The following is a 17,477-nucleotide window of genomic DNA, read 5'->3' as shown; positions in this document are numbered from 1 at the left end:
TGCATGCATGGGGTGATATAATTATCCTTATCAGGTGATACTGCATGCTAACTAAACAATCTCCGTGGTTACCACGTTTGTGGTGTTTATTTGACCATAATCATATAATTATAGCAACTGCAGAATTAATCATCTATGGGATGTTTTTTACTGGTGTGGTGGCTAGCTATTATTCAATCCCCAATCTTATTATAATTATTTATAATTATTATAGCCTAAAATGTGGTATAGACTATAACTCTTGACTATAATTATAAAGTCTAGGATTGAGCTTGCATGTCTTATTATAGTCCGGTACATATCCCTGCACGCGTGTATGATCGGCCATTAATACTATAATTATACCGAGCACTGTACATCAAAATCGGACAAAATGAGCACAAACGACACTAAAACAGTCGACAGTTGACATCAATCCATCAGTGAGAGTGTTCCCCGAGCACTTGTCTAATCAAGTACGCCGTTTCATTGTCGTTAATCCCCTCGAGTGCCGTCAACACCCGCCCCCAGGTACGAGGTCCCTTCCCATCTCCCAATAGCCATCGCTGAAACATGTTCGTACACGCATCTTCACACTTTGTATAATCACGTTTTATAGCCCTCAATACGTATCGCTGTATTCCGAGGTTGAGTGCAACATCTTCCCACTCGGAAGCCACTCGAGCGATTAGTCGCACAGATATACCGTTCCCCTCGAGCCACAATAGTTCATCTGCATCTGGTACTGAGTCGAGAGTGGGGGCGGTATTCGTAGTATCCCCTGAGGGTGTGTTAGTCTCCCTCGCGGTGTGGTACTCTGTCGGACGTGTGGTTGCAGGGGTCGTGTAATGTGATAATTGGTCGTGCTGGTACGTTGTCCCGTCTTCAAAACGAGGATTTAAAAAGTTACTTGAGCCTTGTCCTCCAGGTACGTCGTTATAAAAATCTGTGCGTTTGAGAACTTGTTTTGCATTATTAGCGACTTCGTAGGCATTAGTCTGATTGTGGTACGTTGGGTGGTGGGGGGGATGCATTTCAGGTGCAGTTCCAGGTGGTGCTTGGTGGTGGTAGCCATTTTGTGGGGTGGTGGGGTTGCTTGGTGCAGTTGGCAGCTTTAGGTCCTTACCACCTGTGAAAAATACACAGAGATGAGTCATGATCAATGGCTGCAATTTCAAAAAACAGTAACAGTAACATACCATAATTATACACTCAGCATTACACATGTACACGGGACACTGTACAAGTACAAGATTGTTTGTTTACTGCAAGCGTGTTTTAGGGAGTCTTCCTGGGAAACTCCCCAGTCTATACATACTGCAATGTACTTATACACAACCCCCCTGAGGGCCTGTATGTATTCTTACACACTGCAAGCATTTGTTAGGGAATGCACATACACTACACTACACGGTGTTATAAAACTTCTGTATCTCGTTTCGTAATCAAACTTCACTTTAATAAACTATATAATAATAAATTATGTATTATTATAAACTTAATAACACTTAAATAATACTTACTATTTTGTTTGTACTGTCTTTTAAGAGCGGCCAGAGACAAACTGAAGTATCTCGGATCCATGAGTTCTATGATTTGCTCGAATGCCTCAGGCTGTATCTGAACTCTGCTTGTCAATACTGATACCAGTTTGTTTGCTCTCATAGTCGGTAGTTCGTGGTTCGAGTGAAGTGCTTGTTCCTTGACTGAGGGGGAGATGAGATGTTTCGAGTGGAGGAGGCTCGCTATCTCTTGTAGATTGTTCCCAAAGTCCTCTGTGAGCTCCACTGTACATTCTATCATTGTGGTATACTCCGGACTAGCCATTGCTCTGTGTGTGTGTGTGGGGGGGGGGGGGTTTGTGTGGGAGGGGCTGGGAGGTGTACATGTGATCAATCATTCAACTCTTTCCTAGCTGCTGTATGTACGTACATAGCTACATAGTTATTGAATGGTTTAACATATAGGCTATACTAAAAAGCTAGCTAGTGCTAGTATAGTGTATAGTAGACTGTAGTCTAGTAGTTTTTTACCTATTCTTGATCTTGAGCTGGCGTTCTTGTCTAGTTTGTTTTAGATCAGAGGCAGGGCTAGGGCCTAGGAAGGAAAGTGAGTAGACTAACGGATCTTGTCTCTTAATAAGTTATTATCTACTTTGACCTTTAGACTATTAATGGCATGTTGTGGCTGTTCTGCACTTTATAGATGTACCGATCTTTACCAAGTTTATTAATTATGTCTATGTCTAGCAAAAAGCTTCTACAAGCTGAAGGAGACCATTCATCATTGAAATATGGGTTGAACAACAGTGGAGAAGTACCAGTATTCAATGACGTTGCAGGTATGATATTTAATACAACCATTTTATCCGAGTGCACGAAATCACCAGCAAAATTGCCAATTTTTTTTGCACGTACATTATGCAGATGATGGTGATGACCAACCTAAAAGACGTAGTATGGACGATGTGTTGAGTTTCATCGGCTATGGCCCTGTGCAACTGCTCATGTTTATACTGACGTCCATTACAGCAATGGGTTTTGGTTTTGAGATGGTCATATTAGCATCCATAAATATACCACTGCAAAAACAGATGAATATCACGGAACTTGAGTTCACAGTGCTGCCAGCTAGTACCAACGTGGCCAATCTACTGGGCAGTCTATTCTATCCGTTTCTTAGTGATAGGTATATACAACTGCATGCCAATTGACAATTGCACGTATAGGTTTAGAACTTGACGATTGGACTAATCAAGGTGATCAAGAGTATAAAATCTAAATTGGGGCCGCCTGAGTATATTCTGTGTCTGATGGTAGCACTGTTTAATTGAGATCGGAATTGCACAATGAGTCAATAGTAGAACCCATGCGTATTGCTGTTGACATTAGCATTGTTGGCCACATTGTATGCAGTAACAACACTCATACAATCACACCATTCTTGCTAAAACAAATGCCGGAATGATGTAGGTATATGCCCTGTATAAAATTATTCTTAACTAATGATAATTGCCATCCTATATTTTATTCTTAGCCCTTTCTGGCATTTCGTACTAATATACTCATTTTACTCCTCAGATATGGACGAGTGTGGCCTTACGTTATTGTCCTGCTGCAAATAGCTGTGTTTGGACTCGCGTCTGCATTCTCCACCTCCTTCGCGATGCTCGTGATCCTTCGTGACCTAGTGAGTGTGTCAGTAGAGGGAGCCATCGTTGTACTGTATCCAACTCTGGTCGAGTTTCTGCCGGTAAGGAACAGAGGCAAAGTTATGATGCTGGTGACGCTGGTGCAAGCTGTCGGTACTTGTATCACTGGTGGTCTAGCTTGGTGGCTTATACCAACTTACCCCGAGAAAGGTAGCTATATAATTATACTGTGAAACTTGTAATCACCTGCAGATCATTGTCAGCATTGTTTGGGTACAATTGTTACTCGTCTCTATTGTGCTATTGTGGTCACTCTGTGTAAGCAGGTTACCCTCTATAATACAACCAAGGTTAATCGGCCCCTAGATAATTATGTATAGGTAAGGTATACCACACCTACGCGGACGATATGCACCTATATATCTCTGCTACCGTGGTTACTCCGAGGGGTATGTAACCACGGTGCAAGGATATACGTGGTGCATATCCTCAGAGTATAGGTGTTGTATATCTGACTTATACCACATGATTGCAGCACTATAAAAGGACCTCCTCTAACAACAATTCAATCCACGATGCAGACTGCAAAAGAGTAAGACTATGCCGGATTTTGCAGCCATCAAAGAGCAGCAAGTCGTCTCCTACAGATGCTCAGGAGCTTCCTTGGTCCAAGCGTTGTGCATTCGACATCCCTGTATTGTCAAAAATGCATCTAACCATGCCTATGGACCTATCCATAGCCATCTTGTTGTAGAGCAGCTTCCGTGATTTTGCCGTCACTTTTGAATCTTAGTATACCGTCAAGCATGGCTCCTTTCTGTTTTTTGCTTTCTTGAACAACATTATTGAATTTCTGGGGCTGGCTGCTTCTTCTATGTATCCTATAGCTCTTGATCAATGTATAAGTCTCCATAGTATTTGAGCCTGTGTTAGCAGGCCACCTCTTAATATTGCGGTAAATGGTATTAATGTAAACAGCTGCATTTTTCCTTCAAACCAAATTCCAAGCATAAATTAATGCTAAGCCTTCAATAAATAGTTAATTGCCTTAGCAACCTTTCATTAAGCATGTCATACAATGCTTCAACCCCCTAAGCTTAAACTTTACAATTGGTGGATGCCCATCATGCACTCTGACCTCTGACCTCTCCTCTCAGGTTGGCAGTATCTACTGATAGCGTCATCTCTTCCATTCTTTATCGGAGCATTGTACAGAGCGTTGTTTTATATCGAGTCACCACGTTTCCTACTCGCTCGAGGAAGATACAAGGATACTAGGAAAGTTCTGAAAAAAATGGCACGATTGAATGGAAAAGATTTGAGAGACTTTATCCCAGAGTCTGTTCGCCTCGAGGACTATCTACAAATTATGAAACCATCGAAACGTTCATGTTCAGGAACTATTAACTCATTGCTGTCCATTTTCAAGAAGCCGTATCTTCGTACTACAATTCTACTCAGTGCTATTTATGTGACTGCAACTGTGACCTATTTTTCATCGGGAATTTTTATACCTCAAGTTCTAGCCAACTACCAACTCGGTCCGTTTTTCACGGCATTTATTGGATATCTCGGGCAAATTCCAGGAATTGTACTCATGTCAATAATCATTGAGTGGCCTGGAGTGGGTCGTTTAAATGCTCTGCGTTTCTTTTCGATACTAACAGCTGCTTCTTTTTTCATATTTGCGTTTGTTCGCAATGCAGTTGCAACCTCTGTCATAATCACTATCATCTATTTCTCCATGGTTCCTATGATACCACTTTTGTTGACGTACATGTCTGAAGTATACCCAACGGAAATTAGAGGATTTGCGAGTGGTCTGTTTAATTCTCTGTCTCCCCTGGTTGGCATTGGGGTGTTATTCGCAGGTAGCTATATGATTGATGTGAGTGTGGAGATACCGTGGCTGTTCCCCACTGTCTGGGGAGTAGTGTTTGTGGTGCAATTCATACTGTCTTTGTTTTTAAATATTGAGACGCTGGGAAAAGAACTGAAAGATACTGTGTAAATGTTTTTATTGTCTATTTTAATATGGTTAACAGCCAGGAATTCTGTTTCCAATGTTTTGCGCATGCGCGTTGCCGTATAATTATACTAAGGTATCTTCAAGGCTAGCTAGCTCACTGACAGACAGTTGACAAACACTCTCTGGGACAAAAACCATTGTGTAGCTCTTATTCCTTTCTATAACAGCGCTTGTATTGCAGAATACAGAGACTGCAAAAACGCATTGATTTACATTGTAAACAGCATATGCCAGCTCAGCACATTTTTACTACGGAAGTAAAACAGGTAGTCAGTAATTATGATGTCACAGATCCTAAATTCCTCATGCTCTTATATAAATGCTAATTTTATTGCTATTGCACTGTAAATCTTTTGAAACGGAATTCAGAGAAGATCTACAAGATCTATAATTATATTAAAGTCTATAAGCAAGTTTTAACGAGACACTTGATTCACAAAAAGGTAATTTAAAAGGTATATCTATACTGTGTTTTTTCAAGTAGATCTCATATCAAAGTCATAACAGAAGGGCAAAAACACCTTTCTCCATCTATATAACTATAGGGTTGCATGCATGTGTTCTCACTCTCCAGTGCTGTTCTGTTATAAGAAAATAAACCACCTATATAGCCGGACGGGTACAGAAAAACAAAAATATACAGTTTATCATAGTAGAGCCTGAATGCCTATATAGGAAGGGGGGGTCATATAGTATATCTATAACTATTATACTCTAATAAATGGATTTCGCATGTATAATTATGTACTGTGTTTTGCAAGTTGCTTGTCATTGCACACAGTAAATGGGCGTTGTATGTGTAACTACTGTGGTTACTAAATCTAATCTGCATGGCTCAAATCAACAGAGGTATATATAGCAAGTCAACAGAGTACTGCATGTGTATAGAGACCATATGGTCTGTATATATTATAATGCTATAATTATACCCAAAAATGTACCTATGCACTTTCAACAGATTGACTGGCCCTTGTTGAATCATGAAAATGAAAGCTATTGCGGTTTGTGTGTCCATCATATTAGTCTTTGCCACATATCAAAATGTCAATGCCGGTCGTTTTGAAAGTGAATTCAAAGAAACTCTGGCTCACATATTCAGAGAAAGAATTGTCAAATCACTGCTCGATGTTGCATCGCTTAATGTACAGAACAATCTAAAAATACCAGCAAGGAAAAATTTGGTTGAAGTTTTTTCACAAGGCAAAGCAAAAGGCCGAAATCCTGATTGCCCTGTTTTGAGCGAAACTGGCAAACTGTACAGGGCTACACGTACTGATGAAAACTGTAAGAAAGGCTTGCTCGCTAAAAATCCTAATGCCGGACATAGCATATCCTCTCATGTTGGATGTGGCAGCAAAAAAATAAAAGGCTCGCAATATATCTCTCTCTCGACATCTTTGGACCTAGTTAGGAAGAAGTATTCACCCAAAGCTCACAAGATAGTTGAAGTTGATGTTAGAGATGTCCCAAAATGTTGTGAGATTATAGACCTGAATGATGAAAACATTCGTGATAAACACCTTAAAAGTCCTTTCGCATCTAATTGTGCTAGGAAAGACTGTGAGGTGCTGCTTGCTTGTAAAAAAAACTACGTACCCTGTAGACCTCTGTATGTGAGAGGGAAAGATAATAAGTTCATCAAGTTGAGAGTAAGCGAACGGCGAGACAAGATCTGCAATTAAGAACAGCATAATTATACACAACTGGAATAAATGGCTGAAATTTGTTCTGTATGGAATACTATATTGTAACTGAAGGTACATCATAATAGCGTTTTTTTAATTGTACCATTATGTACATGACTGCACATTTGTCAATTGCTTATTTTGAGACTTTAGAGTAGTAGTTGTTATTATGCATCGTTAAGGAAATGGTATAACTGAAACATGCATGCAGTGATCGACATTCTGCCTATAGCTAAGTCAACATTGCTCAGTATAAGCTGAAATGCATGCTTATGAAAAAGGAGCTAATGTTTTTGTTTTTATTGTATATAGTGATTTAATCCGTGCCATGCATGCATGTAGCCAGTGTCTAAAGAGGTTATCTGTCCTCTCAACTGCATGCATACATGTATAATTATTATGATAAACTGTATGGTGAGAAGCAAATTCAGTTCCAGGTACTTATACATTTTTGTAGTGGAACTTTTAGAATCGAGACAGTGTCAGAGGAATGAATAACTCCCCGGTGAGAGTGACCCCCCATTCATTCCTGCCTAAGGTGTGGGGGACTCTCCCAGGAGTAAATGACTCCCTATTATTATATGCACATGTAGTAGGCCTGAGCTAATTATTCAATCAATTTTTCCTATTATTCAAATCTTTTATTCTCACTTTCCTTCCCTATATTATTCAAGAAACTCTCGCCTATTATTCAAGTTTTTCGGTCAACACTTAGAAAAATTGGAGCAATTAACAATGTAATAGCATGAACAGTATAAATGTGTCCTCTATAGATCTCTTTCTTTTCTACAGTGGATTGCAACCTTTCTCTTTCTTGTGAGATTTGATGCTTGAGGAGCTTTGAAGACTCCAATTTTTAGATGATCTTGCTGTTATAATTATTTGTATTTAGAGCCATTCTGTGCATGCGCAATAGTGTTTTGTGGTTAATTTTGGCATTTTTGCCTATTATTTAACGTTTCCAAGATGCTGCCTATTATTCAAAAATCAAGTATAATTAGCTCAGGCCTAACATGTAGGACCAGAAAGCCAGAAATCAGATAGATTATAAAAGCGAAAACTGGCCTGGAATCGAGGCTAATGCATAGCTACATATTCCTGCACTGTGTCTACTAGCAAGAGTTCATTAGGAAGAGTACGCAACTCCAATAGACTGTACACAAAAACATTCCTCCAATCTTACGTCACAGATACTGGCTGTTGTAACCGCAACCATATATAGCATAATTTTGAGCATAATAATTATATAGGTACATTTTTTGGGTGAGAATTATGCTGGCATAATAATTATAGGCACATTTAAAACAATTATGAGAATAATAGGCAGATTTCACAGAAATACAGGTCAGTACGAGTCACAGTATAAACATTTGGAATTACTGGTGGTTAATTATCTCCTTGCAATTCTATTATAGTGTTAATATAGATATTAAGAGTCACGTGGCAATATAGTTTGATGTTACTTGTGTGACGACATGGGGCCTATGTTGTGCTTTGGAGGAATAATGCGGGAATAATAGGCAATTTGAAAAGAATATTAGGCTGTTTACTTGAGCATAAAAGAATAGCATAATAGGTATAAAATATCATAATCTACCAACCCCTAGATGGAGGTGTGTTTATCTGCATGGATCTGCGTCCCGACGACTATATATACCCTCAAAAATTAATGTTGTTGTCTATAGCTCTCGTTTTAATCTTGGCACAGATTGGAGAAATGGAAATTATTAAGATCGCAAGCAGATGCAATAGATGCAACAGATCTCATACAAAATGTATAATAGTTGTCTCTGCATGCAATGTGTGATATAGTCCATGAATGGTATAATTCACATGCAGAAATAATTATTGTCATTTTGATAATACAATGTGTAATAATGCAGGCAGATTGTAATACACATCAACTGTGCAGGCTTCTGCTATAAATGAATAAGACTACCTGCTAGTATAAAGTACAATGTTACGCAGATTATGGGAATCTTGTGTGGGCGAAAACGACAACTGCCAACTGCGTATATATATATGTCAACAGGATATGGTCATGCATCCTCCTATAGATAGATGTCATGATAATGATGGTGCAAATAATAAATAATTATTATGGCAATGGGTATAAAAGCACAGGTTGACACTGCCAGTCTATATTAAATTTTGAGTCAGTGATTTCAGCAAGACATGAAAACAGCACTGATTATTTTGGTGCATGCTCATTGGGAGCTGCATTCTATTCTGCATGTGAATGGTTTAGGTAAGGGCATATTATGTATCTAGTTTACAGTGGAGATATGCATGCCTCTGTCACATGCTAGCTGCAATCAGTATAACCATTCCTTCAGCTATTAACCTGCTGACCGCACCACAATTGTAATGTATTGTGTCCACTGTCGTTATAGACTTCACCCTGAGGAGATAAGGCAGGAGATTACTAGCATCATACATCAGCCGAGTTGGTCGTGAATTAAATTATAAGTGATAAAAAAGTTATGCTATTAACTGTGCATAATTATTATATCATTAATTGTATATATAATTGATTAAAAAAATCCTACAATCCTTAGCCATTCAAGGAAAGCTAAAAAAAACTCGTGAAACTCAGACACTTCTAGATTAAGGTTACGACTATTATTATATATATACTAGATACATAAGAGCATAGTACTCGCTGGCATAGCCCTGTGCAATAGCCCTGAGGCCAAGGCACTTCTCTATCCTTCTAAAAGACGCCTTTCTTCTGTTGCCACTACAGCATTGCGTGGGTGTAGGCGAAAAACGGATGGGCAAGAATTGTACTGAGTCCACGCATGCGTTTCCAATCCCTCTCCTCTGATCCAACTAAACCAGGGATACGGTTATGAATATCGTTTTATAAGCTGTAGACCAAGTGTATAGTATAAGCCTCTTTAGTTGATTAGTGGCTTCTGCACATCACTAATTAACCTGGCTGAATGCTCCTCAGTGTATTAGTGAATGCAATGCATGCCTCAGCCAGTACACTCCCTCGGCTGACTGACTTATACAGCTAAGAAACCTACTATATACACAGTGATGCATGCATGGTCTTACTAATACGTTATTATGCCTCGGTGTGTATGCGCAGCGGGGTATACGGTAGTGTGTTGGTGTGTTGGTGTGTCTGTCTGTCTAGCTGTCTGCGTGTGTGTACTAGCTGCTATACAGCTGCTCAATGATAAATGGAAGTGTAAGCAAGCGTTTCTATGGGCTTCTAGTCACGTTTTCTTGGATTGCAATTTGTGAATTTTCAAAATAATGCTTCATTATCGAGGTACTAATTCGGCTCTCTGAAGTACGGTCACATCGATGTTACCTCAGAGTTTCATGCATCTAGTGGGGGGCAGGGGTAAACCTCCCCCCCCCTAAAATGCTCAGCTTCCTCCCAAAAATGTTGTAGAATAATGATATCATCACATTAGCTACATGAGACATCATCCAATTTGTACTACATGGCATCATCACATTAGAACAACATCAAACGCTTACGCGCGCCCAAACCTTCCCCCCACAAACTTTTCATCGTAAATGAAACCATGAATTATTACCGGTCGTTTCGTTTGGCACGGATATTGCTAGCTTGATCTTTACTGACAAAACTCGCTCTGAAATGCTGCCACTCGTTATACCGTATACCGGTCAATTATGGCTGCCCCAAACTAGATTTTTAATGTACGTTTATTACAGCCAGATAATGACGTTTTGGGTGTGATTTGGCAGATAAAATTGGAAATAGAGAGCATTAATGATTCATTATCTCTGAGACAGAACTGCATTAGTTGAGATCGCTATTTAGCTGCAGTTATTTTGTGAAATACAGCCACCTCGCTATTCCGTCCAAGCTGCAAGATTAAGGGTGACCAGATTAACGAGAGTCTATTGTATAGCTAGGTTTGTTTATTCGGGGTGGAATTGTAGCCTTTCAAAACAGTGCATAGTAAAACTGTCCATGGAGTGTTGCTGTGTGAGAAAAGTCAAGCCCGGCTGAGAGCTAGGTCATCTGCCTCGTGAAAGCAATCGCAAATCTGCAGTTTTTGTTTAGAAACTGGATGCAGAATGTCCTAAAGATGTTTGTGTAGAAAGGAAGTGCTCGTCAATAAACTTAATCACTCGCTCACTCAGACAAAATAATATTATAGGCGAAATGTGGTATTAGCACATGATCCGGCCGTAATAAACGTAAGCCCTCGTCTAAAATTTCTCCACACTTGATTCTAGCATACTATATCTATGATATGCTACAGCTTTTATGAGAGAGTCTGCAATGCGTAGCTTTTTGCCCAGCAAGTGACTGCCCATGTTTATTTTCACTTGTCTACCACTTATCTACCGTCACGCGACTTAGCAAGGCAGGCTCTCCTTTTTTTTTTGTCTCTTCTTTCTTTCTTTCGTTGTTCCTCCAATTCGTCCCGTATTTTATCTTATTGAACTATTGTGACAAAGAACAGAAAAAGGAGAGCCTGCGAAGGAGGCTATAATGAATATATATATGTACAGCTCAGAGGAGGTACAACAGGCGCAGTGCAGCATTCTCGCACACTACATTGTCACTCAAGTTGAGTCAGCTAGATAGCTATAGATAAGTAGAAGGAAACCACTTTTGACAGGATGATGAATGGGTCTGTGGAGGTCTCATAGGATATAAGTTCATAGTGTATGGGAAGGGAAGTTGTTTGGACTCTATACTGCAGTCTATATAATTATGGCATTGTATCATATTTAATTTTATTCATGGCTAACAAACCACACGTGTGCGTGTATGCTGATATCATTTTAACCACTATACACCTACGTACCACTTAAGATGAGGTCTGATAGTGACGTGGTATGACATACTCATACGGGACCTGGTTTACACTACAACGGAGGTACAAACCACATTTGTGTGTGCTGATATCATTTTAACCACTGCACCTACGCACCCACTTAAGATGAGGTCTGATAGTGCCGTGGTATGACATACTCATACCGGAACCTGGTTTGCACTACTACAACTGCTATACACTCCTGATCTATATGTCATCTGATATCATCATGATGGTACAATAAGCAATGCATGGTATAAAAGCACAGGTTAACACTACCAGTCTATATTAAATTTTGAGTCAGTGATTTCAGCAAGACTCAGCGATTTCAGCAAGACATGAAGACAGCACTGATTCTGTTGGTGCTCATTGGGAGCTGCATTCTATCTGTGAATGGTTTAGGTAAATGGCATGTATCGTATAGTATATAGTTATACAGTGGAGATAATTTTATGACTATACTATGCTGCACATTCTATAGCTGCATTCAGTAACCCTGCATTCTTTCAGCTATTATATATACATACCATGCCAATTAGCAATCAATCAGTGTGTCCACTGTCGTTATATAGACTTCACCCTGAAGAGATATGGCAGGAGAGTACTGGCCAACAGCGTCATAGACATCAACCGAGTTGGTCGTGAATATTTGTCTTACTCGTATTACGACTATGGTAGAACCTATACTAACGAAGGACCTCTTGTGTGCCATACTGAAATTCCTAACTGCTGTCGTGATGTTGATGATCCACTTGAAAACGAGGAGAATGGAGAGTGGTTCTACCCCGACGGGCAGGTTAGTGGCTATATACGTTAGCTGTATATCTATAGCAAAAGTATAATAATCTAAATGCATGGTTATATAACTTTTTATTGTATGTATAATCATGATTAACTATTGCATGATTGTGCATGTGCATGATTGCACTTGTATTCTGCAGGTTGTTAGCAGTTCCCAGCAGTACAACAACTTTTATGTGACCAGAGCACGCCAAGAGCTGCATCTGCACAATTATTACGCCAACAGCCCAACTGGAGTGTACTGTTGTGATGTTCAGAGTGTCAATGGCTCGGGCAACATCACTGCTGAGTATGTATCCGAAACAAACTACACAAGTATCAACTCTTCCACTAGCAAGTGTGTCGGATTGTACAATTCTTGTGAGTATGAACCATGCATGCAAGTGCTTCCCGGGCATGAGCACAGTCTGCACTCTCATTCTGACTTATATAATAATATGCCTCGGTGCATGCGCATGCGCAAGCGAGGTACGGTAGTGTGTCTGTCTGTGTAGACTGCTACAGCTGCTCAAGGATCAATTAATGAAGTGCATGCAAGTAAGAGCTTCTATATAATCATGGATTTTAATTTGCCTAGTTTCGTTGCGCATGCGCAAGCGAGGTATTCGGTAGTGTGTGTCTGTCTGTGTAGACTGCTACAGCTGCTCAAGGATCAATTAATGAAGTGCATGCAAGTAAGAGCTTCTATATAATCATGGATTTTAATTTGCCTAGTTTCGTTGCGCATGCGCAAGCGAGGTATTCGGTAGTGTGTGTGTGTGTGTGTGGACTGCTACAGCTGCTTAAGGATCAATTAATGAAGTGCATGCAAGTAAGAGCTTCTATATAATTATAAGCTTCTAATCATGGATTTTAATTTGCCTAGTTTCGCTTACTGGGAATGCCATTGTAGCCTTTTCAGAAAAGTGCATAGCAAAACTTGTCCATAGAGTGTTGCTACTCTACTAAGTAGTTAGCTCTGAACTAGAACGCTATAGCTATGGTAGCTGCAAGAATAAGAAGAGAGCTGCATAGCTCTGCTGATGCAACAGCCATTAATTTTAAACTTGGGCTGGAATTTTGGCATCGATCTTTGTTAACAAAAATCGTGGTTGATCATTACCCATGCACCCTTTAATTTGCTGTGATTCTAGATTCTTCCTGAATTATGTTCATCATGTATAAAAGCTATTGCTAATAGCTAGTAGCGTCGCTTTGATACCTCCACCGAGGCATCAGCACCTGCGGTGCTTTCATTTATATATTGTTATAAGTCAAATTGCATGTGTTTGATTATTTTCCGATTGTTACATCTTGGAGGAAGTCGCCTGTAGACTGTTTTTGCCACAATGTTTCGCAAAGGAAAAAAAATGTTGACACTTTTGCTGGTAACTTTTGTGATCAGGCAGATGTGATTGTATAAGACTGTGGTCTTATTTTGCAATGTCAATTATAAGCACTCACAAAGCTCGCATTGCTAAATGTTTGGTGCTGGAAAAACGCTGCAATAATACATGTATACGTACTAGTTTTGTAGCACCAATCCATGTTTTTTGTTAATAAATTTGTTAAATCGTGACGTTTTGTGTTTTCACATTAATTGTATACAGCTCAATTACGACTCTGCCGTGATTTCTCAATTGGCAATGGATTGGTGACATATGACTCTCCTTATATTCCGGGGAGAGTGGCTAGCATCTCTTGCAACCTAGGATTTAGCTTGGTTGGTAGTTCTGAACGGACTTGCACCAACAGAGGATGGAGTGGAACAACACCCAATTGTGTCTGTGAGTGCTCATTATCTGTGATGTGCCCCAGTTCATCGCGGCTATTTTTAATTCTCAATCTCCGTTCAACAATATGCCACCTATAACATGTGGTAATCTAAGCCTAATTTGTCTCATATTATAATAACTTCCACAGCTTGTTGATAAAACCGAAGAGATGGCTATATATGTCATAAAAGTGTATAGGAGTACTTGACTGCATCTCTAATTTAATATAGATGATTGCGGGCCTCTGCCAGTCCCAAGAAATGGACGTGTGGATACCTCTACCGGTACGACAGTAGGGAAGACGGCCACCTACAGCTGTAACGAAGGCTACAATTTGATTGGCAGTTCAACCCGAAACTGCCAATACAATTATAGATACGGCGGTTATTACGGTTACCGGTATACAAGTGGCTGGTCTTCATCTGCACCAATATGTGTGGGTAAGTTTTTCATTGTATACTGTACCGTATAAAGTACTGCATGGTTTCAACTATAGTTTATTTAATCAAATGAGTTAATTGTCCACACATGCAGATGAAGCAAAGATGCAGCTGATGTTTTCACCTACTCCGGGTAGCTGCTTGGATTGGGAAGTAAGTGCATGCATGCATGGTCATAAGTAATTGTCCAGAGAAAATTTGAGCAAGCTTTAATTTGAAGCTGATTGCGATTGTGACTGATATCTGTTTCTTATATATACTGACTCAGTGATCTGATAGTCAATACGGCACGAGTGTGGCACTCTTGCATGGTGAACCACTTGTGCATGCATGCCATCTGCATGCATGTGAGAGACTTCAAAGTAGATGCATGCATGTGTTGCTGCATGCATCACTCTGCATGCATGATAGCAATTGTGGCATACTTATTATCGGTGATAAATTGAGTAGGGGCCCCTAGCTAGTGGTGCATGGTGTACACATAATGCATGTCTTCACACACAGGATAAAAAGTACATAGTGTATGGGAAGGGAAAGTTGGTTGTGGTATATACGTCCTGCCTTTGAGATATCGTACAATATATACACCATACAAGTGCCTTTGAAGTGGCTGGCTAGGTCTAATAATGTGCTGCTTTAGCACACTCAAGGCCATTATAATGTATATGTAATGGCCATGCATGCATGGGTATATACAGTATACACATGCAGTAGCCAACATAAAAATAGCAAGAATATACCACAGCATATTCTCGCATACCGTAACAATGTTTTGAATTCCTATCTAATTCAGGTGGTGTGCTATAATTATGCCCCCACGCACGCATGCACGCACTGATCCCCCTCACTCAAAACATATTCTGAGCAGATGATGCTATATATGTGACAGGCTCTGGGAAAACAGACCAATTGGAGCAGATATTGGTATTGAGCAATAGCCAGATTTATAGACTACAGTGTATAATCTCAAATTTTTTTTCTTGGCTAATAGTTATCTACAGTCTTTCTACTACCTCTCTGCAAAATCTGATGCTCTGAATCCGACTCTTTCCATCAAAGCGCTTTGTCTAAGCAGCCACCATTACCTTACTTTTCCCAATTTAGCAATCTTTGAGTGGGCGTTTCTCAATACTGCTGTTTTACAACTTCGAGTTTCCAACGCGCATAACTCAGGCATAGAACAAGGTATGTGCAAACTAAGCATATCAATGCGTAGGCAATTCTTTGCTCTATCATCTGGTATATAGATCACAAAAATTATAGCTTGCGCCAATTGGTCTGTTTTCCCAGAGCCTGTCACATATAATACCTGTAATAATTATTATGTATGCTACCGTGACATTTGCTACAATTATACAGGAATCAAGGGCCAATAGATTCACGCTCGCTTTCCTTGGAGCCATTGAAGAAGTGCTACTCGATTATGCATCTATTGCTCTGCCAGATATCAATTTCGCGAATTTCACACACTCTCCATTTTCGGTAGAAAGGAGTTTCTTCAGTTGTCGTTCATCCCAGACTGAGGCCCACTTCAGGTAAACACTATTATCGACTAAGATAACACTGCATGTAAGCAGGCATTATGCATACAGCACAGCTAGTAACGGCTTACATGCAACTTGTCTCCTTTTAAAAATTGGCATGGGTTAACGATTAGCCGAAAAGTTCTAAAATCAAAAGCTTGCATTAAATTAATGTTTGTTTGTATATATAGGACCACTTTACTTGGTCTTGAGAATGTGTCTGCTCATGAGATGGTCAAAGTCATTCAACGTTGGGTCTCCTCTGCTCCTTCTGTCAAAATTCAGTGGTATGTTGTTGACGTTGTCAAGAGTTGCCCTGTGGCTATACCCTCCGATTTCTATACCGAGTGTGCAGTTAATCCTGACATGAAAGGGTGTGGAAAGAAATGCAATGATAAGCCGCAGTAAACTCTATAACATTAATTTTGTAGAAAGGACAATAACATATATAATTACATAATTTTTTATTATGATTGTATAGATCTATTTATTGCATGGTATGCTGATTGTCAATATTGACCACAATGTGCTTCATTTCTTTTTGGGAATCTTGTATTGAATAAGCAAAACAATTTAAGTTAACATGCATGTGGTGCATGGTCATCGGTATCTTAGCCTTCTCCTCACGCCCACTTCCTCTCTATACTAGCCTTTAGATAATACAAGCACGATTTTTTCTTTAGTAGGGGGCGGACAGGGGTAAACCCCCCCTAAATGTTGAATAATGACATAATCACATTAGTACGTACCACATGAACATTGTTAATTAACTCAACTATAAATTATACATGTAATCACAACAAAAGGTAGAATCTATACTGTCCGTGATCTGCAATAATCATATAACTAGATCTAGATTTTGCATCTCCAGAATTTCGTCTCTTATTTTTGTATGCTTAAACTTTCCTCCTCGGTTTGTCTTGATGAATTGAACCATTGTGAATAAATGCATTGTGCTAGATAATAGTGACTTATATTTTACTCAATACCTTTCCCTATATTATACTATAATTAAATTGTAGTAATTGACCTTTAGAAATAGGATTTTATAATTGAAGAGTTGATTTTAGTTGATTTCAGGAGTTGAGTTGACTCTATGAAAAGTTGATTTTCTGTGAGAGTTGATCTACTGAGAGTTGACCTCATGCAAAGTTGATCTGGTAAGAATTGATTTTGTGGGAGTCTCGTGTGAGGCAATCAACACATCATGCCTTTCCTATCTATAACATCTGTATCCTTACAGTGTGGGGTGTCGTTAAGTAGAGACTTGGCTTGATATACAGTAAAGGGCGTAAGAACTC

The 17,477-nt window shown here is 39.5% G+C and overlaps 3 protein-coding genes across 4 annotated transcripts; 2 read left to right on the top strand and 1 right to left on the bottom strand.

The window, feature by feature from the left end:
* Positions 1-315: 315 nt before the first annotated feature.
* On the bottom strand, positions 316-2,158 carry LOC135336577 (uncharacterized). The gene is made up of 3 exons (XM_064532435.1): positions 2,013-2,158; positions 1,503-1,810; positions 316-1,108 (listed from the first exon to the last, which is right to left on the bottom strand). Exons 2-3 carry the CDS (start codon positions 1,804-1,806, stop codon positions 420-422), a joined length of 993 nt encoding a protein of 330 aa, XP_064388505.1. The 5' UTR covers positions 1,807-1,810; positions 2,013-2,158; the 3' UTR covers positions 316-419.
* A 20-nt stretch (positions 2,159-2,178) lies between these two features.
* LOC135335972 (putative transporter svop-1) lies at positions 2,179-6,996 on the top strand. 2 transcript variants are annotated; one of them, XM_064531718.1, is made up of 5 exons: positions 2,179-2,320; positions 2,406-2,667; positions 3,060-3,340; positions 4,288-5,602; positions 6,118-6,996. In XM_064531718.1, the coding sequence occupies exons 1-4, from the start codon at positions 2,185-2,187 to the stop codon at positions 5,139-5,141; spliced, it is 1,533 nt and encodes a 510-aa protein (XP_064387788.1). In that variant the 5' UTR covers positions 2,179-2,184; the 3' UTR covers positions 5,142-5,602; positions 6,118-6,996. The 2 variants fall into 2 exon arrangements, with proteins under 2 accessions (XP_064387788.1, XP_064387795.1); XM_064531725.1 differs by having other exon boundaries at positions 4,288-5,614.
* A 4,902-nt stretch (positions 6,997-11,898) lies between these two features.
* On the top strand, positions 11,899-16,729 carry LOC135336170 (uncharacterized). The gene is made up of 8 exons (XM_064531896.1): positions 11,899-12,060; positions 12,231-12,454; positions 12,600-12,819; positions 14,049-14,225; positions 14,444-14,653; positions 14,748-14,806; positions 16,013-16,188; positions 16,368-16,729. The coding sequence occupies exons 1-8, from the start codon at positions 11,997-11,999 to the stop codon at positions 16,582-16,584; spliced, it is 1,347 nt and encodes a 448-aa protein (XP_064387966.1). The 5' UTR covers positions 11,899-11,996; the 3' UTR covers positions 16,585-16,729.
* The last annotated feature ends 748 nt before the right edge of the window (positions 16,730-17,477 follow it).

The sequence above is a fragment of the Halichondria panicea genome, chromosome 1 (genome assembly GCF_963675165.1).
Source record: "Halichondria panicea chromosome 1, odHalPani1.1, whole genome shotgun sequence".
In the NCBI taxonomy this organism is placed as follows: Eukaryota; Metazoa; Porifera; class Demospongiae; order Suberitida; family Halichondriidae; genus Halichondria; species Halichondria panicea.
The sequence above is the reverse complement of the archived record's forward strand: the minus strand, read 5'-3'. Positions and strand labels throughout refer to the sequence as shown.